Genomic DNA, 23,883 nt, shown 5'->3' with positions numbered 1-23,883 from the left:
TGGCAGAGGGACAGAGACGTGAGCCCCGCTCGGCAGTGCCAGCTGACTGCCCCCGCAGCACAGGGATGATGCAGCTGCCCTGCTGTGGGCACAGCTCTGGCCAGAACCAGCAGAGTCTCTTGCCTTGAGGTGAAGAGCCTCAGTTCACCCGTGATCCCAGCAAAGGCTTTGTTCTGTGAATCTTCATATCCTCAGAAGCTGCAGCCTCCGCCCTCCCTTACAGTACCAAAAAAAATCAAAACAACAAACCAAAAACTGTTCAAAGCAGTTTGCAAATGTGAAAAATAAATAAAAAAAAAGTCAAAATCACCCATAAGGAGATCTGAAGTGTGACTGGCATGTGACTCCCTCTGACTTTATGGGTGGAGAAGTCAGCAGCCTCCCTCTCTACTGGCTTCTCTGTCGCCAAATTAGAGCCATGCGGCTGCTGTCACTGCTTTGCGTAAATCAGGAGATTCAGCTTTGTGCCTCTTCCTTGGGTTATGTCCTATATGAAGTACAGTTGTGGCACTTTCTGGTGCAATAGACTTTAGCCTGGAAGCAAAAGCACACAAACAATGCTAAATTCATGCTGACTGGAGTAGATTCCAAGGGAAAGAAGTGTTGGGAAAGCACCTACTTAAGAACTGAGTAAGGATTATCTCTGATCTGAATCTCGCTCTGTGTGCGTTACTGTTGAGCACACAGTGCGGTTTCAGACATGGCCAGAGACAAGGAAAAATGATTGTTTCGGGGTAACCACAAGGAAGATGAATGCAAATGTATTCCTGTAACTGGGAGAGTTCCTCGCTCCTGAGTTAGGCTCCGGTACATGGCCTCGGGGAAGCAAATTTGCAACTACCTCCATTAAATTGTTTAGGCATGATTAATCAGAAGTCAGAGATATGAAGTTTTCGCACGTTTCACAATGTAGATTTTAACCCCCGCAGTTCCATACGGTCCGCAGGTGCGGTTTAGCGCTTGGCACGGGACAGGTACTGGCGGGTGACAGATGTTTCCTGCCAGCGCATATGTCCTCTGCACGGCCGGGCTGATAAACCACCGCTGGCTGAATCACGGCCACCTGCATCACTGGGACCCAGGTGGTGCAAGGGACACGTGTCGGAGCCCGTCCCCCGGAGGTGGCCCTGTCTCTGCCCCGGGGGCAGCACGGCAGCGCCGCGGGCCGGGCTGGGCGGGCCGGGCCGGGCTGGGCGGGCCGGGAAGCGGCCGCCGCTCCACCCCTCGCTCTGCCCTTCCGCCCTGCGCGGCTCCCCGGTATAAATGGGCGGCCGCCGCCCGCCCCGCTTCGGCCCCATGGAGAGGCAGCGGCAGCCCGGCGGTGGCAGCGGCCCGGTGAGCGCGGGGGGACCGGGGCGGGGGCTGGGCCGGGAGCGGGGGCCGGGGCGCGGGCCCGTTGCTGACACCGCTGCTGATATCGCTGCTAACAGCGCTGCTGACACCGCTGCTAACGCCGCTGTCGCCCCACAGGTCCCGGCGGCGAGCGGAGGTCGCGAGTCCCCCGCCGGGAGCCATGAGCGCGGGCAGCGTCGCCCCGGGCTGGCCTGAGGCGCTGCCGGCCGCGGCCCGGCCCGCAGCGGGGATGAGCGGCAGCGAGAGCGCCGAGGGGCCCGGGGACGGCCCCGAGCTGCAGCTGAAGGTGGATTTTTTCCGCAAGCTCGGCTACTCCTCGGAGGAGATCCGCGTCGTGCTGCAGAAGCTGGGCCTGGGCGCCGACACCAACACGGTGCTGGGGGAGCTGGTGAAGCACGGCCCGGCCGAGCGGGACGGCCCCGAGGCCCCGCCCGAGCCCGGAGAGGCCCCGCTGGTCCCTCGGGGCGGTGCCGGCAACAAGTCCCCCGCGCCCGGCCCCGAAGAGACGGAGAGCGACAACCTGAAGCCCATCGTCATCGATGGGAGCAACGTGGCCATGAGGTGCGTCCGGGGTGGGCGCGGGGCTGTCGGGGTGTGAGCTCTGCCGGGCGCACGGAGCTCGGAGAAAGGCGCTGAGTGCCTCCCTCAAAGCAGCCGCTTTTGGGGGAAGTTGGAAAGGCTCTGGAAGGGGGCTGGTAATAATTTCCTCCAGCATATGAGGATGAGCATCACGGTGCGGGTCCGTCTGGCACTGCTCTGCCCGCCCAGAGCCGCCAGTCACGGGGCAAGGATGAGGGCAGCAGCGCTTCCTCCGGGACAGACATTTCCTCCTAGCGCTGAGGGGATAACTGAAGAGATGTTGTCCTCTCAACTAGTGGCTTTGTGTAAGTTTCCGTAGCAGGAAGTTGCTCAATAAATAATGACAGGGTTAATTAGAGAAGGCTTTGTAATATGGAGCTTCATTGGAGACTTGTCTCGAAATTGTGCCTATTTTGGTGAATCTTTCTACAAGGCAGAGAATGATGAGATGTCAAAGGTGTCACCAAGGCAGGGATATGGCTCATCCTCTGCATTTCATGTGTTCCAGTGTTGTTGGAGCAGGTCCTGTTGGACACTGACTAGCGGCCCCAGTATCCATAAAGCATCCAGAATCTCAGGGCTGGATATTTATTGGTGTGATGCCCCCGGTTTTCACCCTGGCTTTTGATCCCATGATGGTGAGCACTGCTGGCCTTCACCCCAACCCCCGCAGAATGTGTTCCCACCTCTGTACAGTGGGGCTTCTGGGCTCTTGAAATCTAATGCACCCAGTTCTGGAAGCTTTTTTCTGTTGCAGCTCAGAAGCTGCCTCCTTTGTTGTTTATGTTTGTGTATGCAGATTTTATAAAAAATAACCCTGGGTGCAGGTGGAGCTGCCCTGTGGGTTGCAGTAGGTTTGTCTGAGGTGAAAGTGCTGCGTGGAGGTTTGTTTGCAGGTGTGGCTTTCGCCAAGCCCTGGCTGACAGTTCTGAGAACAGAACTGAGAAAGATGGGGCACAGGCAAGTGCCAGGGCAAATGACAAATGGTGATGGCCATGGAACTGGGCTGGAGAGTGAAAGCCATGCCTGGTGTCCCTGAAGAGAACCTGTTCCACTTCCTATTCTCTCCATTGCTCTGGGAGCGCTATGGAAAATGGCCTATTGTGAGCCCAGGCTGATAAGTGACTCTGGCAGCAAAGTTTACCTTGGATAAGTGCTTGGGCTTTAACAGCAGGATTTGCTGTGTTTGTTAATGAAGAGCCTCTTACTGGTGAAAGTTACCCCAAAATGCAGAGGGGAAATCACAGCAGCTGTGAGTCAGGGCAGGCCAGAGCCCAGGGTCTGACATGAGAGAAGCAGTCTGGCTTTTTTAAGCAATTTGCTAGAAGGGGAATTCCATTCTGAAACTTCCTGTATTGATGGTGTGATGTTCCCTGCTGATTCATTTGCAGTGTGTACAGCGGCCTCCCTCAACAGCTCTTGACAAACTTATGCAAATCATAGTGGAAATTAGCTTTTACTTCCTTCTAAGGGAATTTTTCCTTGGCTGCTGCCAAATCAGATCAGCCCAATTCACTGCCTTCTGGAGGTTTGAGGTTGGTAGCAGGGACTCAAAAAATAAAAAACTACCAACAAGCAAAAAATAAATTCATTGAAGAAAAATTTTTTTCATATTTTTCTCTGAAAAATTGTAGTAACCTGTGCCTGGTTATTTATGGCTAAATCCATCTGATATTGGAGAAGATTTATAGAGCATCTTCTGATGGTGATTGTCAGCCTTCTGTAATTCAGGATTCTTATTGGAGGTATGTTAGGTGTCTCTTTAGGTGTTAGTTCTGTTGCCAATTGTTTAGCTCTTCTAGAATAAGTACTTTGGTACAGCTCTTCAACTTTCTTTGTAGTTTCAAAGAAAGGTGAGGCCAGGAGGGGAAGTGGAACTTCTCTGTAGTGGTGCTGCAACAGTGCCACTGTTGGCTCTGGTGAGGGGCTGCCAGGGGGTGGTGGGAGCTGAAATGTCATTCAGGTCCAGATGGAAGGAGTAAGACTTGGAACAGGGAGTGCCCGAGTAAGGAAAATCTTCCTGAATTCTGAAAGCAATTCTCCTTTTGGTGTAGTGCATCTTCCCAGAACGCTGTCGCAGAGCACGGGCAGTTGGATCCCCACAGTGTGACATATCAGGCTAGAATAGAAGTGTTGAAAGCTTGCCAAAACCACTATCAACAGAAGAGCTGATTGCACTGTAAATACTTGTAAAACAGGAGGGGCAGTTTCCTCCTAGAAGTTCTGGAAACTTATTGATATGACCTAATGAATAATTAAGAAGCTTTTTGCATCAGTACCTGGCTTCTGACAAGGTTGTCAAATTTTGTTCTCCAACTGCCACGAGCTGTTCACTCATCCAGAGCTGATCACAGGAGATGTTGCCATTTTGTGCAAAGAGTGCATTTGTAGATGAGATTTTGAGCCATCATGGAATGAATCATCTTTCCTTGAGGTGAGAGTGCATATAAAATATCTTCTTGTCCTGAAGCGATCAGAACAAGTTTGCAAGCAAGCCCCCAGTGAGGGTACAGTGCACCCTGGCAGGAAGCAGCCTCTGGCATTAGCTGTCAGAGTAGCACAAAGGGGTTTCGGATCACATTGTGCTCTGAGCTAAAAATAACCATCAGAAGTCCAGGGTTGAAGCAGAGGCTGTTTCAGAGCAGCTGCAACAGTTCCAGCTGCTGTCTCCCTCCCTCCCTGTGAGTATTTGTCTATTTACTGGTATCCTGAGGTGCTGAAATGAACGGGGGTGCTGGGCAGGTCTGAGTGAGGGTGTTGTTACACAAGACAATATCTGTGTTTGCTGCCTGTGCTCCTCAGCACTTTCCTGAAGCTTGTCCTCATTGCCAGCTCCCTTTGCTCTGTGCATTGCCTGACTGGTGTGTACTGAGTCATGAAGGGATTAAAGTCTTAATTTTCTCTTTTGCAGCCATGGGAACAAAGAAGTGTTCTCCTGCCGAGGGATCCTTCTGGCTGTCCAGTGGTTCTGGGACAGGGGGCACAAGGATATTACAGTCTTTGTGCCATCATGGAGGAAGGAGCAGCCAAGACCAGATGTACTCATAACAGGTATGAAAATATGAAAACCAAAAGTAGCTTTTCAGGCTGCCTGCTCTGTCACTTAGTGAGCTTTCAGAGCTCTGGCTAAGTCATTAATTAACTTCAGAATGGAAAGTCTGAGTAGTAGGAGCTGCAATGAGCTGAACTGACCAGGGAGAATTAGTCATTAACTTCTTCCCTAAGCCAGCTTTTGCCTGAACCAGTTGGAATAATTCAGAAATCAAGGAATGTAATACTGCTCTGCTTCCTAAATTCTTGTCTTTTATTTCTTGATTTTATTTTTTTTTTCCTCTTGCAGGGACACAAGGGACACTTTGTTCTTTGTATTTAACTGAAGCGTATTTAGCCAGAATTATTCAAATTGGGGGGAGCTTGCAGAGAGCTGAGTTTTTTGAGTAACTCAAACATCGATGAGCAGGGTGGAATACAGTCTGGGCTGTGGAGAAACCTGAATTTTTCTGTTCATTTATCACATTGTTATCTGTGCAAAGGCTGTGCAGGTGTGTTGGAGTCTGAGACACAGAGTGTGTGCCCTTGTCTCTGATGCCTGGCTCTGAGATCCAGGAGAACACTGAATTTCATATAGCATGAAATTTATGGGCATGTTTTCACATGGTGATACATGAAAACAGCTGTTAAAGTTAGATAGAAAAGCTAAAAGTGTGTGTAGATTAGAGTTTTCTTAAGTCACTGGGTAAAAAAGAGTTTAAGCTAGTTTAGAAAGCAGAAGACAAGATGGAGGATTTAGAGTGTTGTCTCTTTTCCTTCTTTCTTCTTCATTTTCTTCTTCTAGAGGTTTTTGGGTAGTAGTAGGTGATTGGATAGAAAATGCCACAGTGAAGCACACAGGTCATTAAGAAAAATAATATATGTGTCTCTTGTTAATTAGATAAGTACAAAAATAAAAAGGCTGCACAGTTTGGGGCCATTTTGTGCCATCAGAGCCCAAAGTGTACCAGGTTGTAGTGATTTAAACTTGTGCAGAAGGTCTGGAGAGACCTGCCAAGCTTTGTGATAACATCCTAATAAACACAAGAGACAAGATCCTAATGAGCTTTGGAGTTTTCTTCCTGACCCGGAGAACTGAGATAAGCAGAACTCCCCGTGAGGGAGTATTCTGAAGGAGCTCAGCTCAGAGAAGCTGAGAAATCCAGGAGTGAGGAGGAGTGCAGAAGAAGTGCAGCAGAATCAGAAAAACAGATTAAAAAGTTCTACAGGTGTGCTTACAGTTGTGTTTGCCCTAGACCAGTACATCCTGCGTGACCTGGAGAAGAAGAAGATCCTGGTGTTCACGCCGTCACGGCGGGTCGGTGGCAAGCGCGTGGTGTGCTATGATGACCGGTTCATCGTGAAGCTGGCCCATGAGTCCGACGGCATCGTCGTGTCCAACGACACCTACCGGGACCTGCAGAACGAGCGGCCCGAGTGGAAGAAGTTCATCGAGGAGCGTCTGCTGATGTATTCCTTTGTTAATGACAAGTATGGTTGATGCCTTATGTTTTTAGCTTTTATGTTTTTTCAGAGCCTGTACTGCGTTAGTGTAGGACTCTGACCTCTGTATAGAGTGTTAGCAAGCTCTCTTCACATTGTGGTCAGACAAAACAGGCCTGAGAACCAAGGACACCCTCTGCCTCAGGCCCCAAAAAGTATAAATGAAAGTTAATTGGGGAGAGGGGAGTGAACTGGAGGAATCTGACTTCATACCTGACGCTGTAATTGGACAATTAACTCCTGATGTGCAAACAGACCAATCTGATATCTGTCTGAAAAACTTGTGACCGTCTTCCAGCTTGGGTGTAGCCTGTGTGAGGGTTTTGCACTGCCCAAGCTATTGAAGGCCTGTAATAAATACTTTATTCTCCTAACACTGTCTAGCCCCTGTTCTAGGCAGCCACTCCATAGCATCATGGTCACATTTTCCTGGGCTTTTAAGAAAGATCTGTGTGAGCACACTGGCTTGTTCTAATGAAGTGATAGCAAGTGACACATGAGAAGAGCAAAATGCTAGTGAAGAAATAAAGAAAAGCTGTAGGATACAAAGGCAAAAGAAGTTGGTGGCATCTCGGTTAGCTGCTCCTGATTTGGAGCTAGGAGCTCCAAGAACAGCTCCAGTGTGTGATTTCCTCACAGGACAGTTCTTAGGCTCAGCACCAGGTACTAATTCTGGTCAACAACCAAGCATTGAACATCTTTTGTGCCTGAAGGGAAGCATTTTGCGCTGTGTGGACTGGGTGGCAGGAGGGTTATCTCTGCAGGAAATGAGAGAGCTTTGTAGGGCTCAGCTTTTGATCTTCAGTGAAATAGGAGGCTTTGAGAAGAAACCAAACCTAAACTCAAAAAGGTGAACTGCTTCTGACTGAAATTTATTTTTCTTTAGGTTTATGCCTCCAGATGATCCCTTAGGACGTCATGGCCCGAGCCTGGATAACTTCCTCAGGAAGAAACCTGTACTTCCAGAACACAAGAAACAGCAGTGCCCTTATGGTAAGATCTGCCTTCTTTATGTGAAGAGCAAGGTGTCTATGCAAGTATCATTCATAATCTAGTCAAATCCATCTGGTCATGCCATTCTCTGGCTTTCCTTACAGGGAAAAAATGCACTTATGGAATTAAGTGTAAGTTCTACCATCCTGAAAGGACCAACCAGCCCCAGCGCTCGTTAGCCGATGAACTCCGTGCCAACGCAAGGCTGTCTCCAACCAGAAGTCCTGGTGCCAAGGAGGAGAAAAAGGGGAAACGGGGTTCCCAGGCAGAGCTCTTGTGCTCTGTGCCCACGGAGAGCGACAAAAGCTCTTTACAGAAGGTCTCTGCAGACAGGAAGAGCTTGGCCCACAAAGCCAAGCCCAGTGACGTTGTGCTTCAGGCCAAAGGTTGTGTGTCAGGCAGTGTCTCCCCTGACAGGTACCAGCAGCCTCCCATGGACTCTCTGTCTTACATCTCTCAGGAGCATCTCGACTCAGGCATTGGGTCTCTGGAGAACCAGCTGTCTGACATGTGGCCTCACAGATGTACCAGTCACTGTGACCATTCCCACACAGAGCAGGTGGCTGTCTGCACCTGTGGTAGGCAGCGACCCATCTACCCACATTCCCCCAGCTTAGAGCAGAAAGGTCTGGTCTCTTACAAGCACAGCTCCCATAAATCTTCCTCTGTTCCTAGCTTCTTGCAGTACAGCCCTGAGATGCCTCCCTCAGGAGCACCGCACTCTTTCTCAGGCTATGGAGTGCCCGTGCATGCAGGTGCCGCGGGGCAGTACAGCCTGCCCGGTGAGTTCGGTGCCGCGCTGCCCCACTCGCGGGAGTTCTGGTCGGAGCCGTATGCGCTGCCGCAGGTGAGATCCCCCGGCGTGCGCGACCCCCGCGCGGTGCAGAGGGCCCCGGGGCCGGCCTACGGGGACTCGGGGCCCTGGGCTGCCGAGGAGCAGTTTGCTGAGGAGCGGGCCAGTGTGCACGTCAAGCTGTGCGGCATCTTCCACCCGCACCTGGTGGATGCTGTGATGAGCCGCTTCCCCCGGCTGCTGGACCCCCAGAGGCTGGCAGCAGAGATCCTCACCTACAAGGCCCAGAACCCAGGTATGTGAGGCAGGTGCCAAGGGCAACCAGGCATGGGGAGTGCTTGAGCTGCTTTTGCCTCTGCAGCTGCCACAGGTGCTCCTTATTCCTTTGGAAGTACTGGTCGTGTGCTCACAGCACATTCTGCTCCAGCTATGACCGCATGCCTGTGAGAGAGGTGAGGGCACTCCAGGGTCCCACCTTCCCCAGGGGCTGCTAAGCAGGAAGGGAGGCTGCAGCTCTAGAGCAGGACTGTTCCTTTGGGGTTCGTAGGAGTCTGGCACACGCTGAGTTCCTGCAGTTGTCCATAACTGGATGTGAGAGAAGTGGCTGTGCCCTTGTGGTGGCCTAAGGCTAGTTTCTGAGGACCTAAATGCCTTGTCAATGCTGTTATTAGGTCCTGACTAAGCCTCTTAACTAAATCCCACAATTCAGATCTATGGCAAATGTTGGGTTATTAATGTAATCTGAAGCTGGGTTTATCTGACTGGTTTTACTGGTGCACTTCTTGCATGATGTTTTCCACATCCCTGCCACCTCAGCTTATCTCCCTGAGGTGAGGTAATTCTGTCACATGGACCACAAGTGCTGAGTGGGCTGCTCAGCTCCCAGGAGCACACTCCTTGCTCAGGAGTAGCCAGACACTGCTCTGAAGCTGCTGGGCATGTGGTGACAGCCACAGTGTCAGGGCAGGTGGGTGAGCTGAGCATGCTGTGAGTGCTGCTCTGCAACTGTCCCTGTCCCAGGCTGGCTCTGTACAGCACTGACAAGGATTTATTATGTGCCTTTTGCCTTCAGACAGCAATAGAACAGCTGCAGTCACATCTGGACTGCTGCTAGGGGCCTTCCCAAGGAGTCTTTAATATTTTGCGCTGTAAAGCTGTTGCTTCATCTTCTTCCTCACCAATATTTCCCCTGTTCCCTTTGGCTGTGCCCAATTAGAGCAGCATCCGGAATTGTAGAATAAGACTTACTTGGCAAGACTGTTCCTGTTTAATTTCCTCTTACTCTGTAAGATGTTTTCTATTATAGGTACTGTAAGATTTTAAATATGCAAAACCAATTGCTATAGTAATTGGTTCTGGTCCTGGAATTTTGCTGTGCAAGGAATGCAGAAATGTTCCTGGCACTTGCAGGCCAGAAGCAATTAATTTGTTGATACACATTGTATCTGTGTGTGTTGTTGTTTTCTAAATACAATACGCTCTTCTGTGGTTAAACCGAGGTTATTGAGTGGCAAATTAGGAAGGGGAGAGTGGAAGGCAGCTGGTCCTGAAACCCTCCTGGGAGCAGTGTTGCCTGTTTCTGCTCTTCCCTCTGATGTCCAAGGAATGACCTGCCCAGACTGGCACCATGTGCCATGAGACCACAGGGACACAGAAACCTGTATACCTGGTTAATAATGATACATTACAAATTAGTAATGTTTCATGTTAGTAAGCAAAATGCTTCTTAATTTTAAGTAACCTGATACTTTGCATATTTGTAAATTACAGAAAAAATGGTTTTTAATGTTATTGTTCAGCACCTTGCTGCTTGCAATTTTAATCAATGCTATTCCCACCTCAGCCATATATTACTTGGCAAGGAGGGTTTGGGTTGCTGGTGGAATGCTGGTATCTGCTGCCTCTCTTGCAATGAAAGGATTAACGTTTTGTACTCCCCAGCTGACACTTGCTGAACTTTCTGTATCACTATGCAGTGTAGTCATGTACTAAATAGCCATGTGACAGCCATGGCAAAGAAGAGCTATGTTATATAAATAAAAACTGCTGACTTGACATATTTGGTCTCTGGTGGCTTTGTGGAGGAACATTCAACATTTTGGTTGGTTTTCCAGGGAAGTCAAAGAAATTATCCTTCCTCCCCATGGTTCCTCTGACAGGTTTAGATCTCTGTGCAGTCTGAGGGCTGGCTATTGACAGGCTGTTAATCGATGCAGCGAGACCAAAACATCCATGTGCTGTGGCAGATAAGAGCATGTGCAGTGTCTGCTGTTTATTTGGTGTTACTGGGGCTGTCAGTGCCCGGGGCAGGCACTGGCAGGGCAGGTGGGATGAGCAGCAGCACTGGCTCTCACTCAGCACCACAGTGGATGTCTCAGGTGCTAAAGCACAGCACACTCAGCAATTTTGGAATCAGCATGGACTGTGCTTGCCTTTAAGGGGCAATTCCACAGTACAGCCTGAAAATAAATACATATTTTATCCAGTTACAGTACATCTGTGTCAGATGTTGAGTGGAATATGTGAATGGTAACATAATCCAGGTTTTACTCTGAAGATTTGTTATGGTTTGGAAGTGCAGCAGGAATATCAGTGCTGACGTTGTGTTCCCCTCCCACCTGCTCCACTGCAGCACAGCATGTTCTTATCTCACTGGTTAAATAACTTTATGGTCTGTATTGAAACTTGTGCTCTTCATTTACCACAGGGCAGTGACTCTAGTTAATCAGAACCCAGGGAGGCAGGTGCTCCCAGAGACCAGCTGCATTTCAAAACAAACCTGCAGCCTCACAGTCGGAAGTGTCTTCACTGACTATGGGAGTGGAAACCTCTGAGGACATCACTGCAGTGACAGAGCTCATGTGGCTCGGTGTGGGGGGGATGGAGTGGTGTGTCAGGGATCTGAGCACACCTTTAACCAGGTGAGGAGTTTGCTGCTGTCCATAATGGGATCTGTAGCTGCAAAATGCTGCAGGGTTTTAAGGCTGGTGTTCCAGTAATAGGTAATTCTAGTTCTGGTGGATGTGTCTCTCAAAGCTGCATTGACACAATTAAAGGAATCAGTAGAAGTGCAGAGGTTCATTATTACAACCAGGAGAGGAAGAGTTGGAGCTGGCTGACTTTGATATGATGTTTCTATTGCAGTGACAGTCCTGGTGGCACAGGGAGTAGTTTGGGAGGGTCAGGCCCTAGCACAGATCCTGGTGGAAGTTACTCCCCCAAAACTGCTGTGTGTGCTGCTGGGGCAGCCAGCAAGCCCAGCCACAGTCCCACTGCTGTGCTCTGAATTTTCTCCTTCATTCACACAAAGTTCTGTGTCCCCCTTTCCCAAGCTCACTGTGGTGCCAGATTTGGGAAATGGGAATCTTCATGGGAACTGTTGCTGCTGCACATTTTTTCCCCTACAGACTCCTCAGTGCCAGGAGTGGTGGGGCTGCCTGCCTGTGTACTTTGGCAACCCTGCTGGTGCTGTTAAGATGGGGTCTTTGGGGTGCATCCTTTGGCTCAGCACTTCCTGGGGCTTGGGGGTAGAGCCTGCTATGACTGCTGGGTGTTTGCTTTGTGTTCTGGGTGAGCCAAACTGGGTCAGATCTGTGTGTCAGCTTGGAGGAAAGGAGGTCACACATGGGCCTGTTAAAGGCTTCCTGTGCTCAGGGGCTTCCCAGCCCTCATCCTGTCAGCTGTGTGCCACTGAACCCTCGTGTTGAGCTTCAGGTGAGGCTGGTTCCTCCAAGCAGGCCAGTCTGCTCTCCAGGGCTTGCTTACCCTCCCTGGCCCCACTGCCCCATGCTGCCCTTGCTCCCTAAACTTCCATCTGAACTCAGCTGGTTCCTCCCATTGGGGGTTTCCAGGATGTGGCTAACTCAGTTTACTAACAACATTTTAAAGCATTTTCAGAGGCAGGAATGGGAAAGGTTCTTGTGCAGGCTGTGGGAAACTGGATGGGGGTGTGTGTACCATGGTGAGGGTGCAGTGATCTATGTGATATCCATGGAAGCAGATTCAGCATCAACCCCTTGTTCCCCCAGTGCTGGGGCTGCTGCTCTCCCCATAAAGAGGAACAGATGTGCCAAGCATGGCAGCAGCTCTGCGCCCTGCATCCCAAACTGCTGCTGCAGCACAGCCTCCCTGTGAGCCAGGACTGCAGGAAGCTAACTGCAGTCAGTATTGCACACAGGAGAAGGGAAAGGTGCTGGGGATGAGCTTGGGCGCTGCCCCAGGGCACTGGGGGGAGGCTAAGCTGGGATGGGGTGGTGGTGGAGGTGCTGTCAGCACTTGCCCTCCAGCCACATGATTTTCAGTTCTCTCACAAGCTTTCCTAAGGGCCCCGAATACCCCGGTGCTCCCCAAGGCCAGGGGTTGTCCCTGGAAGCCAAAGCCCTGTCTGGGGCTGCAGCAACTGCTCAGCCCACCTGACAAAGCCACTGAGGCCCCTGACCAGCACTGGGGAGCACTGTGCAAGTGCGCTGGAGTAAATACAGCCTCAGGTTAAGCAATAGGTCAGGAGGCTTTGGCTGGGGAAAGGTTTCCATGGCTCTTGCCTTGTGTGGGTGCTGTGGTGCGGGGCTGCTCCCGTAGGGGTGCAGAGCTGGTGTCTGTGGCTAATGCTGCTTGATGTCACCCTCTGCCTCCTGGCCACTGTGCTGGCTGGGGATTTCCAGCCCAAGGCTTGCTACAGAGAGATGAATGGTGGCTGCAGCAGGAACAGGACCTTGTCATATCGCTGTCTGGTGCTCCCATGGTCTCAGCATGGATGCTGCTGGGATTCCTGCGGGAGGAGGGGTGGGCCAGCTTGAGGCTGGGGTTTCAGTGCAACAGGGCCCCCAGAGCAGCTCATTTGCAGGATTTGGTTTACTTTGGTATTTCTGAGCAGCACGGGGCCGTGCCACCTCCACCCTGCCGGGGCCAGGTGGGTGCAGGGTGAGTCAGGCCGCTGATATTTGCATTGCATCAGTTCCCTGCCTGTGGGAGCTGCACGGGCACGTTGGGAGGAGAGATCTCTGCTGATCCTGCCTGCTGCTGGAGCCTGGCCCCAGCCCCTGCTTGCTGCTCCCTGCTTTGCTTCAGCCACAGCTCATCCTGCCCCCCTCCCCAAAGAGCTGGGGGTTGCTGCAGGGCACTGGAGCAGCTGTCCCAGCTCTGCTGGGGAAAGACCAGGCAGACACAACCGATGGAGAGCGGCTGCCTGTATTGAACAGTGGGAGCGTGGGGCAGGATGCAGCCCCCCATGCCGGGCCAGTCCTGGGCACCGGGCAGCCCCTCAGCCCTGCTCCCTGCAGTGCTGCTGCTCCCAGCCCAGCTCTTCTGGCCAGCAAAAGGCTGCCAGCCGTGCCTGGGGAGCCGGCTGCCCTCGACTGCTGTCGGGAGGAGCTGGCCCAGGGTTGCAATGTGTGCGGGAGCAGCTGCTGGAGAGGACGGATCTGGCCATCGATCAGGACGTCGCTGGGTGAGTTTTGCAATGGTTCACCCCAGTGCAAGGTGACTGCAGCTGGCACTGACCAGACTCCTTGTTCCTGGAACCTCCCAACAAGCAGCAGAACAGGAGGGGATGCTCCTCGGTGGGCTTCACCAGAGCCAGCCCCTGTGGAGCACGGGCAGCCCTGGGTGGGGAGGGCTGTGATGTGTCCTGGGGCAGACCCAGGGCCAGTGGCTTGTCCTGACCTGCCTCTGGCTGGTTCCTGCTCCTGGGAAATGGCTGCAGTTCTGCAGGATGGGGCCGGGCCCAGCCAGCAGCGAGGGATGGAGGCACATACGGGGATACAGCCAGGACTGCAGCCTGGCCTGTGTCCCGCAGGATCCCGAATGTGTGGATCATTCCTGGGTTGCTGAGGACCTGCTCACACCTTCACTTACATTTTCTGCCTGTCACGCTGGATGGAGCCACGTGGTTGCTGAGGTGCTTCCATCCACTGACATCCTGGAAAAGAGCAAAGGAGAGAGAGGGAACACCAGTGGGAACACCCAGCCAGGCTCCTGATGGGAGCAGATGCAGAGAGCTGGGACCTTCCCAGCATCTACCTCCCTGGGCTGCCCAGTGCCACCCAGTGCCCAGGTGGGAGCTGGTGGATCCCCCATACTGCCCATTAGCACACTGCCCCCTCCCCAGCTACTGCCTCCCTGTGCCCCCCCCACAATTCCCAGCCCTTACCTTCCGGGCTCTCTCCCTCACTCCCACTGGCACTTTGATCCTCGGCTTCCCCTAGCAGCTCGGGGCTGTCACCACTGTTCCACCGCCACGGCAGCTCCTGCAGCTGGAGCAGGGTGTGAGGGTCTGGGGTGTCAGAGGGGACTGTGGGGGCCAGGACCGCCGGGGGACTCACCCGCTGGCGCAGGCTTTGCTGTTCCCGCAGCAGCTCCAGGAAGCGGCTGCTCCACAGAAGCTTCTCAGCGCCCAGCTCGGTGCAGAGGAAGCGGACATCGGCCTCCAGAGCCTCCAGCCTCCGCAGCACGGCCTCGCTGGCATCGCCATGCCGCTGCTGCCCCACCACTGCCCTGGCACCACAGCTCAGCTCCTGCCAACCCCCATGGCACCTGCCAGCCCCAGGGACACCTCTGGGCCAGGGACCCACCTGTCTGTCCAGGCTCCCATGCAGAATCTGAGTCCACATCCTCCTCCTCCTCACTCCTCTCTAGCCTAAGCTGCAGGGCTATGCCGAGCTGGAAGCCAACACGGACAGTGGGGACTGTGGGTCCATGGGCAGCTGAGCCCCTGGCACCAGCCCTGTCTGGGGAGCCCCCCTGGTGCCAGCAGGGTTTGTCACCGGGCTCAGCTGTGTCCCGGGGCTCGGTCGGCCAGGGGCTTTTCCCGTTGCGGGAGTTACCTGCTCGGTGACCTGGAAGGCGCCGTCCCAGCAGCTCTTGTAGCACATCAGCAGGACCTGGGGAGAGGAGGGCTCACAGCCGCCCTGTGCAGCGCAGAGCCCGGAGGGGAGTCCCACGTTCCCAGGGCTCCTGCTGGGCACAGGCACAGAGCGCCCTGGGCCAAGAACCAGCCCGGGGCGAGGGTCCCTCTCCCGCAGCGCTGCAGCGATTGCACCCCAGCAGCGCCTGGCTCCGGTGCGGAGGGGTCCGTGGGGAAGGGGCTGTGTGGTACGGACCCACGTCAGGCTCCAGAGCCCCCGCAGTCCTCGCAGCGCCGTCCCGCAGAGCCCCAGGAGCCCGCGGCAGCCGGAGCGCAGGAGCCGCCTCCAGGCGGGCTCGGGCGGTGCGCGCTGCCGGCCCATGGCACCTGCGGGCCGGGACACGCGACTGAGAGCCCCGGGCACTAAAGGAGCGATGCCAACACGTGCCAGGGTCTGTCCCGGCTCGCCAGGAGCCAGCACGGCGAGAGGGGACCGGAGCGCTTGCGGGGCCAGATCCCCGCTGCCCCCTTACCCAGCCATGCAGCGGCCCCTCCTGCCCCTCGGTGACCAGATGAACTCCTGCCTAATCCTCTTGGTGACGAGGCTCTGCAGGGATTAGCGTTTCCCTAACGCTCCACCTTTGGGGTCCATAAGGACAGTGGCTGCTCTTCCACACTTTTCTTTGCTCAGGATTTATCTTTCACAAGCAAAGGACTCAGGATACATTTCTAACCACTACTTTTAGCTTTAATTAGCATTCAGGTAAAGCCTGTGCAGCTCCCTCTGACTCCTATGCCCAGGCACCTGTCATTCTGGGGGTCTTCAGTCACTCAGGCTCTTCAGGAAGCAAAACAGAAGTGCTCAGAAGTCAAATGGAAGTTTTAGGCACAACTGCTGGAGTCAGGACCCAGCAGTTCCTGGGAACAGCTGATCCTTTGACTTAATCAAGTGTTTGCCATTTCTTTCTGCCCCAATCAATGCCCCCCTCAGGCTGCTGCCATCAGACATCGAGCCGGGCACAAGAGCCTGTCCCCTCCTTCGGTGACAAACACAGCCAGAGACAGGAATGGCTGCATGTCCCCATTGTCCCTGCAGCACCCCAATGTGTCACAGGGAACGTGGAGCTGGCCCTGCCTGCACACAGGCTCTGAGCTACACCTGCCCTCTGCTGCTTCTCAAAAATGTTCCACCCAAAAGAGTCTGGCAGCTTTCCTTGAGGTCAGAGGTGCAGCAGAGACTTCAGCCTCTGAAATCCAGGTGTTCCAGCCATCCCTACTTGGAGCAGCAGCAGCAGCAGAACCGTTTTCATACTGAGGCCAGGAAATCTAAACCATCAGCTGAGAATTCTTTTTTCCCAGAACTATGAAGGAGCAAGGCCTTGTCGTTTATGCTGTTTCCTAGATCTTCCACCCCTGTACTTAAACCCTGTAACCTGAACCACAGAAGTAGGCCAGCTTTGCAGCTTGGCCTTTAAGCCGCTCTATCCCATGGAGAAGCAGCCACCAGTCCCTGAGCAGAGCCAGCTCCCTGCAGGATAAGCCAGATCCCTCCGGGAACAACACCAGAGCTGCCTTGATCCCCAAACAGACACAGCCCAAAGCAGAATTCTGCTCCTGGTGCCTGGAGAGAGCTGAGGAAGACCCCAAACCTCAGGGGAGCAGAAGACATGAACCCTGGGGTGTTCCAAGGGCCATGCACACTCGGGGGCTCAGCCCTGTCCCATGGCCCCTTTCCTAAGGCCCCTTTCCCACATCTCCCTCCACGAGCAGGGGTTACACAAACACATCCCAGCACTGATAAAGAAGGCAACCCCACACTCTGAGCGAGGCTCAGTTCAACAGCAACACCAAGGTTCGGACCTGGCTGCTGTGAGAAGCACCCAGCCCTCACTCCTCTGTCCTGCTCCAGGGACAGTCCAGCCAGCTCATCCCTGCAAGCAATATGCCCTCATCAGCAGAACCATGTACATCCCATTGCTGTCTTGCAGCTGGATCAGCCAAACAACTGCAGATCAGAGCCTGGCACTCCCTGCAGAACTTGGTTACAGCTACGCCGAGCACAGAAAGCACCAAGTGAACCTCCCAAAGGCCACAGGACAAGGAAGGGGAAGAATTCCAGCAAAGTCCCCATAAGGCAGGTGAACTGGTGCTAAAAAGCACCAGAAGTCAAAGTTTGGACTAAATAAACCATGAGGAGAGACAAACATGGAAGTTTTATTGTTTATGTACAAATGACAGAAGTTTGTGTTAAAAAGAGAACTCACCCAAAGTCAGTGACAGCGAAGAGCTCTGGCCCTTCCTGCACCTAATACACTGAGGAGTATTGGGAGATGGTGTTCAAAATGAAAGTAAGAGAAAAGGGTTAAACTACCTTCTTCTCTGCTTGATTAAGAAGAAAAAGAGCTGCTCCACAAAATGAAGAACCTTCCACTACACAGACTAAACAAAGAAACCCAAAGTCAACTCGTAACTATACACTTCAGCTTTTAAAAAAGCACAACAAAACCAAGAAAATTAAACAAAAAAACAGAACCAAAAACAAACTTGCAAAGCTAAATATCAGCAACAAAAGTAATCTAAGTCTCACAATATGGATGGGACACACTGAATCCTACCCCAATTCCAGTGGAAAAGAAAATGCCTCTCTGTGGGTCTGCAGGTGACAGAGGGGCAGCAGTATCAGCCGTTTCAGGAAGTTCCTGACCAATGTGGAAGCACAGAACAGTCAAGAATTCAGAACTACTGCAACTACTACACAACGTTTGTCTTCCTGCAACTTGGGTGACTTAAAAATGATGCAAAATACATGGTCCAGGATCTCCTCCCCCCATCCAAGTCCCTTAGAGTGAGTCACTCCTGCTGCAGCTGCCATCCTGCTTCAGGGCTTCTCAGTGGGGAGTCACAGACCTAAATCCCAGGAGCATCAGCACTGATGGCTCTAGTAGTCCTGCAGAGAAAGGACAGCACATACATGTTAACACCTTCCCACCTCCGATTCTGCTCTTGGAGCTGGGTGGTCTCAGTCCTCTCTCATCTCACACACCACTAGCTGCAGGCAAAACAGATCTTTTTCTTGTAGCTAAATATTGAAAAGGATGGACCCTTCCAACCTTGAGTATCAACTCAAACCAGATGCTTTTGATGCTCCAGATCATGACATGATAAGAGGATGCGAAGCAGCTTTTTCCATGAGAAGCACACAGGAGTTATCTGTGACCCGGGCTCAGAACAGCCCACCTAGGCTCAGTTGCTGTCACAGCCAGGGGACAATGCTGATCTCACACTGTGACTCCTCAACCATGACAGTAAGAACTCAAATGACAGCAGCAGGAGGGTTTTTAAAGCTTGGGAGTCAGCCAGCCCCTCCAGTGAGCAATGAAAACACAGACAGAGCACAGATACTTACGGCTCTTGGCTTTTTGTTTAACTTGAGATCAATCCTGTGGTTGGAAAGACAAGAGAAACGTCCATGTCAATACCTGACCCAACACCAGAGTTACTGCACAGGGCACAGCTACAACAGAGACTACGGTTAATCCATCCATTCCCAACTGGCTGAGCCAGGGCGCTGTTCCCAGGGTTACTGGGCATGAGAGCAGCAGAGGAGAGTCGAGGTATTATTTGCCAAAAAGCAGATTCCATCCACTCCCAGACAGTTAATCAAGGGGCACAATCAATCACAGGGCACTTAGGCAGGTGAACAAGGGGAATTAGGCATGCTCTATGTTAATTTAATCTGCCAGAGGTGTAACTATGCCACAGGTAATTAGGCAGACATAGTGTGAGAGTTATTTACTTGGATAGAGAGAGGAGTTAGGGTGACAGGGATTATATGAGCCAAAGTTACTGAGTTTAGTGCATTTTTTCAAAAGGAAATACCCAAGTCTATACTTATCTCCTTAAGCAGCAAAGTCAAAAGAATCAGTTTTTAAACTAAATTTTAAAGTTAAGAAGTTTTATCTATTTAAATATGAAACAGAAAGGTAAAGAAGAGTGAAGTTAATTTATAATTTGCTGAAGTTATTAAATAAAATGTTACCTCCATCACGCTTTTCTGTTTTTAAAAAAAACTTCCCAGCCTAACCTAATATACATACCTACAATTAAACAGATAAACTAGGGGTTAGCGAAGTCTCAAAAGGCACATCAGTGTCTACACACTAACAACACAGCACAAGTACTAATTCAAGTCAAACTTACTCAAAGTCATAATCAAACATGCCAGACGGGCTGAGGGGCAGCATTTGAAAGGAAGAAAGCAATAGAAATTAATATACTAATGAATTAAATCAATTAATTGATTAGCCACCCTAGCGAGATTGCTAAAAAATAAAATAAAATAAATAATAAAGCCATTGTTCAAACACCATCAAGTTCTTCAGATTATCTTAGCCAGATAATCTTAACCAGAGGGCTGGACACAAAAAAGCACTCTGGGTTGGCAATCCAGACTCTCCCTCCCCACCGGATTTCTGGGAACAAGAGGTGTTAGCAGAGGTGGGCTCGGTTTCCGCAGGGGATTTTAGGAGCTGAAAGAGGAGCAGCTGCCAGACCCGGAGAGGGCAGAGCTCAGGGGCAGGAGAGGAACCCCAGGGCTTGGAAAACCAAAGTGAGGGCTCAGGAAACAGGGTGGGCTTAGGGAGCTGGGGAGGGGATTGGGCTGCCAGGGCAAGGCAAAGCTGCTTCAGGCAGAGGTGGCACAGAGCTCGGTGCCCAGCCTTGCTCTGGGCTGCTCCCCCCACACCCCCAGCGCTGCTGACCTGGCACATTTGGCCAGAGCTGACCAGTTTGGTGCCTTCCCACTGCTCAAACAAGTGCCACAGCTCTGCCCAAGGCTGACACCACTCGGGAAGGATCGATCATGGAGTCCCTCTCCAGGACTGCAACTGAGCCAACAGCACTGGGCTCCTTCAAACACTTGTGGAAACAGCCCAGCACACAGAAAACATCCACTCTGGCCTTGCTGTGGTATGGCAGGGAGCAGAGGGACAGCAAAGCCTCTGCACCCACACCTGAGGCCAAAGGTCCCCATGCTGAGCCAGCTCCCCACATGGGAACCCCAGCGGGGCCGAGCTCCTGCAGGGCCCTTTCCCAGCCCCTCCCAGTTCTCCAGGAACGGGGGAGTGAAGCCCAGAGTCGTGCTGTCAAATGGAAGAGCTTCTGAATAAAGAGAAAGGCCAACATTTCTTTTTATTTTTTTTTTTCATGCCAGACCCCTCAGGGGACAGACCCAAAAGTCTGGCTGGAGCACCTGTGGGGTTGTGGGGCCTGGAACGCCCTCGCTGCATGTTCAGGGACTGGGCTGTTGCTGGGCTGATTTTAGCCTAAATATACTTGAGAATTGTTTGGTGTCATCTGCCAAAATTTAGGGGATAGTCAGTAACAGCAATCACAATTTTAACAGAGCTTTTATTACAGACAAATTTAACGATTTTTTTTTATCTTTTTAATTATCTATCTGGCCCCGCTAAGCATTACAAACAGTCAGTTCCTGCCTCACTGAGCCCCTCGGAGTGTCTGACAGGGCCTGGGAACACAGAAGCTGCCACAGGTGAGCAGGGCAGGGCTCCTCTGTCCAACAGCCTGGCCTGGCAGCAGCAGCCAAAGCTGCAGAAGGGGGATGTGAAGGAACCCAGAGCCACACAACCTGTTGGGGGGCAGCTTCCCCCCACCTCCTGTCCCTAAAGTCTGGCTCATGGGCCAGAGCAAAGGGATTTATGTCAGTTCCAGCTCCTGCCCTGCACCCCACCATGTTGTTGGCCATGGTTTGTCCAGGGAGAATATTATATAATTTGTTTGAAATGGCAGTTTTCTTAAGCTGTACTTCAGTTTTACAGGTTGTTTCTCTGGACTTGTTCACGGATGTAGTTTCTTGTGTTATTCCTGAACTTCTTCCAAATATCTACAGGCAAAAAAAGAGATTTGAACTTCTTTGGATTCCCAGCTCATGAGGAACCAAAGGGACATCCAGTCCTTTCGGATATTTGCCCAACTCAGGCTGCTGTAGGAAGGAAATTCTGACCTAAGAATTAAAGACACGCTAATGACTCAACACTTAATGAAGGCAAAAAAAAGGAGTTAAGCATTTTTCAAGCATTGTACCTACCTCATCTCCCCACCCAACTGTCCCCAGCTCCCCTTGTAAACTTTTACCACTTTAAACCCTTTCTTTAATTGCATGGTAGGTCCCTTAAAGAGCCTGCCTGTCCTTAGGCAGAGTCAACAGCTCAGAGCCAGCCCAGACACCAGACAGTTTTAGAAGCTCCATTACTTCTATTAAATCCTTAGGCACCAGCTTCAGCAATCCTTCCAGAGGGGCACAGCTCTGCAGTGTCTCCTCTGCACGGTTTTCCTCCCTCAGGGCCTGGCTCACAGGCACTGGCACTGCCAGCAGCCTGGGCTGAGGGCACAGGGACCAGCTCATCGCCCTCATTACGCCTTAGGGGCAGAGCTGGACGAGTAAATCCAACCAGAAAAGAGTTCAAGGAATCTGTTTCACATGAATTTCAGGTCAGTTTAATAACAAACACTCTGAGGTGAAGGTGACAAAGCAACTCCTCTATGCCAGCACTGAGACTTGGCTGGAACATGAGAGCTGGAAGGGACTGGAGTGGAATTCCAGATACAAGGAGTGTCCAAAACCCCAAACCCATTTGCTTTCCACCCTCCTTCAAAGAAAGCACTAGCATTCCTATCCTACTGGGCTCTGCAGAAACCAAGCAGCAAGCTCAGGAGGTCAGGACCTGCTGGAAGCAACAAGCTTTATCCTGGAGAGATGGGAGAGCTGGAGAAGCTGCCCAGAAGCACAGCTGAAGTGAGCACCCTGTGCTGCTTGTTCAACTTCCTCAGCACCTTCCCCTCCTGTTCCAAAACCAGGAAAACCACCCAAACAACTGACCCCATCTGCCTGTTATTCCAATGTGTTACTGGTTCCCCTCAGGCAGCAAATTCAATCCAGCCCCAGCCAACTGTCCAGGTGTGGTGAGCAGGCTGCTGGTCCCACTGACCTGTGTCTGTTTTTGTTCTTTCGCTTTTTGTGGCTGCTGTGGTGGCTCCCAGAGGAAGTGGAGGAAGCAGCTTTCTGAGGCTTCACACCCTGCACGGAGCCATCCAGCTCTTCAGCATCCTCCTGGTTGGGCTCATTCTCCTGGTTGTGGAAGTCTGGAGAAGTGTCACTCTCTGTGCCACTGCCCGGCTCCCCTAGAGCAGGACAAACCCAGGTGAGCACCAGGGTGCGTTGCCCTTGGGAGAAACAACCCCAGAACAGCAGCAGAGACACCTGAGCCCTGCAGCACCAGGTGAACCACAGAACCTGGGAAACAACTCTGCAGGATGGACAGGAAGCTGCTCCTCAGCACTGAGGAACCACATCCTATTTGCTGCTGATCACAAAAAAGGTTCTGTATCCTGGAGGTGAGCAGTCCCTCCCCACACCTCCTGTGACTGACACATCTACAGCGATGCAGTGCTTCAGCTCATCCAGCCTCTTCCTTCAAAGAGCACCAAACCAATTTCAATCCCTTTTACACACAAAAAGAGCCCTGCTGAGTGTGGAAGGAACTTGGGAAGTCAACAGCCAGGAGCAGCCTGAGGGCAGCAAACACAGGGACTGGGAACAGGAGCCCAAGTCCAGCCCAGATCTGAAGGCTGAGACAAGGTTCAATGGTGGGGAGTGGGTAATTCTTCCCAAATTCAGAGAAAAGCGACAGACTTACGCTTCTCAATGAGCTGGTCCTGGACTCCAGCTAATGCACTGACAGCCTGGAAAACCAAACCGGATGTCAAGCCAAGCAGGGATTCACTTCCCAATGCCCAAAGCAGGGAGCCCAGGTCACACACTTCCCTCTGAAGTGCCCGTGGCCCCGTGTGGCCCCGGGGGTCTGGGGCAGAGACAAAGGCAGGGGACAGCAGTGACAGCAGTGACAGGCATCCTCCCACCCCCCAGGCACCCGGAGAAGGGCTCTGGAAGAGGCTGCAGGGTGGGATGGGGATAAAACAGGAACAGGAATAGGGACAAGGAGAGGGATGGGAACGGAGACAGGGATGGGGACAGGGATAAGAAGAGGGGTGGGCAGAGGGACGGCTCTGGGGTCAGGGCTCATCCCGGCCCTCACCGCTGCTGAGGTGACCGAGGACTTGCTGAAGAGCCTCTCGGCCTCCTTGAACTTGCGGTTCCTCCGGTCGTTTTTGCTGTTGGAGTTCCTGAAACAGAGACAGGCGCGATGGCGGGGCCGGGCGGGCGGGGGGGGCCGGGCAGGTGGGCAGCGCCTCCACCACTCACTTCTGGTTGGTGAGATAGCGATCCCAGCCGCGGATGATGTTCCCGTACATCTGCGTGTCCTCCAGGTAGCTGCCCTCGAAGGCGTAGATCTGCCGCTCCAGGTTTGCCAGCGTCTCCTGCTGGGAACACCGCCGCGCATGGAGCAGGCCCGGCCGCGCCGCTCCGGCCCCGCCGCTCCCCGAGCCGCTCCGCCGCCACCCGCACCACACCGAGCCCCTCCCCGGCGCTCACCGCCAGCTCCTGTTTGCGTTTCACCAGCTCGGCGAGCTCCCGGCGGGTGTCCGGGATCTGCGGGGGCCCGCCGGCCTTGGCGTGCAGCGCGGCCATGGCGGCGCGGCCTGCGCGGGGCGGGGCGGGCGCTGCCGGCTGCGGCCGCCGGGGGCGCTGCAGAGCAGAGAGGGGCGGGGGCACGGCGGCCACGAGGATGTGGCAGCCTCAAAAATCGGAATATTCCGTCCTTGTGCCAGCCGGAATAATTCGGGTAGCCCGAGATTCTGCCGCCTTTGGGGC

At 52.7% G+C, this 23,883-nt stretch overlaps 2 protein-coding genes across 15 annotated transcripts; one reads left to right on the top strand and one right to left on the bottom strand.

Annotated features, from left to right (window-relative positions):
• Positions 1-1,019: 1,019 nt before the first annotated feature.
• ZC3H12A (zinc finger CCCH-type containing 12A) lies at positions 1,020-10,306 on the top strand. Of its 2 annotated transcripts, XM_058856562.1 has the most exons (7): positions 1,020-1,335; positions 1,471-1,914; positions 4,844-4,983; positions 6,219-6,453; positions 7,352-7,458; positions 7,563-8,036; positions 8,134-8,449. In XM_058856562.1, exons 2-7 carry the CDS (start codon positions 1,514-1,516, stop codon positions 8,307-8,309), a joined length of 1,533 nt encoding a protein of 510 aa, XP_058712545.1. In that variant the 5' UTR covers positions 1,020-1,335; positions 1,471-1,513; the 3' UTR covers positions 8,310-8,449. The 2 variants fall into 2 exon arrangements, with proteins under 2 accessions (XP_058712545.1, XP_058712544.1); XM_058856561.1 differs by having other exon boundaries at positions 1,179-1,335; positions 7,563-10,306.
• Positions 10,307-10,452: 146 nt separating this feature from the next.
• On the bottom strand, positions 10,453-23,759 carry MEAF6 (MYST/Esa1 associated factor 6). Of its 13 annotated transcripts, XR_009279499.1 has the most exons (9): positions 23,605-23,743; positions 23,374-23,492; positions 23,207-23,294; positions 22,808-22,853; positions 22,100-22,292; positions 19,293-19,322; positions 19,132-19,189; positions 18,499-18,532; positions 17,265-18,039 (listed from the first exon to the last, which is right to left on the bottom strand). XR_009279499.1 is itself a non-coding variant. In XM_058856571.1 (8 exons), the coding sequence occupies exons 1-8, from the start codon at positions 23,698-23,700 to the stop codon at positions 18,031-18,033; spliced, it is 612 nt and encodes a 203-aa protein (XP_058712554.1). In that variant the 5' UTR covers positions 23,701-23,759; the 3' UTR covers positions 17,265-18,030. The 13 variants fall into 13 exon arrangements, 11 of the variants coding, with proteins under 11 accessions (XP_058712551.1, XP_058712550.1, XP_058712552.1 ...); XR_009279500.1 differs by lacking the exon at positions 19,293-19,322 and having other exon boundaries at positions 23,605-23,742; XM_058856571.1 differs by lacking the exon at positions 19,132-19,189 and having other exon boundaries at positions 23,374-23,489; positions 23,605-23,759.
• Between the last annotated feature and the right edge of the window lie 124 nt (positions 23,760-23,883).

The sequence above is a fragment of the Poecile atricapillus genome, chromosome 24, assembly GCF_030490865.1.
Source record: "Poecile atricapillus isolate bPoeAtr1 chromosome 24, bPoeAtr1.hap1, whole genome shotgun sequence".
In the NCBI taxonomy this organism is placed as follows: Eukaryota; Metazoa; Chordata; class Aves; order Passeriformes; family Paridae; genus Poecile; species Poecile atricapillus.
Note: the sequence above shows the minus strand (reverse complement) of the source record. Positions and strands in the feature narration are given on the sequence as shown.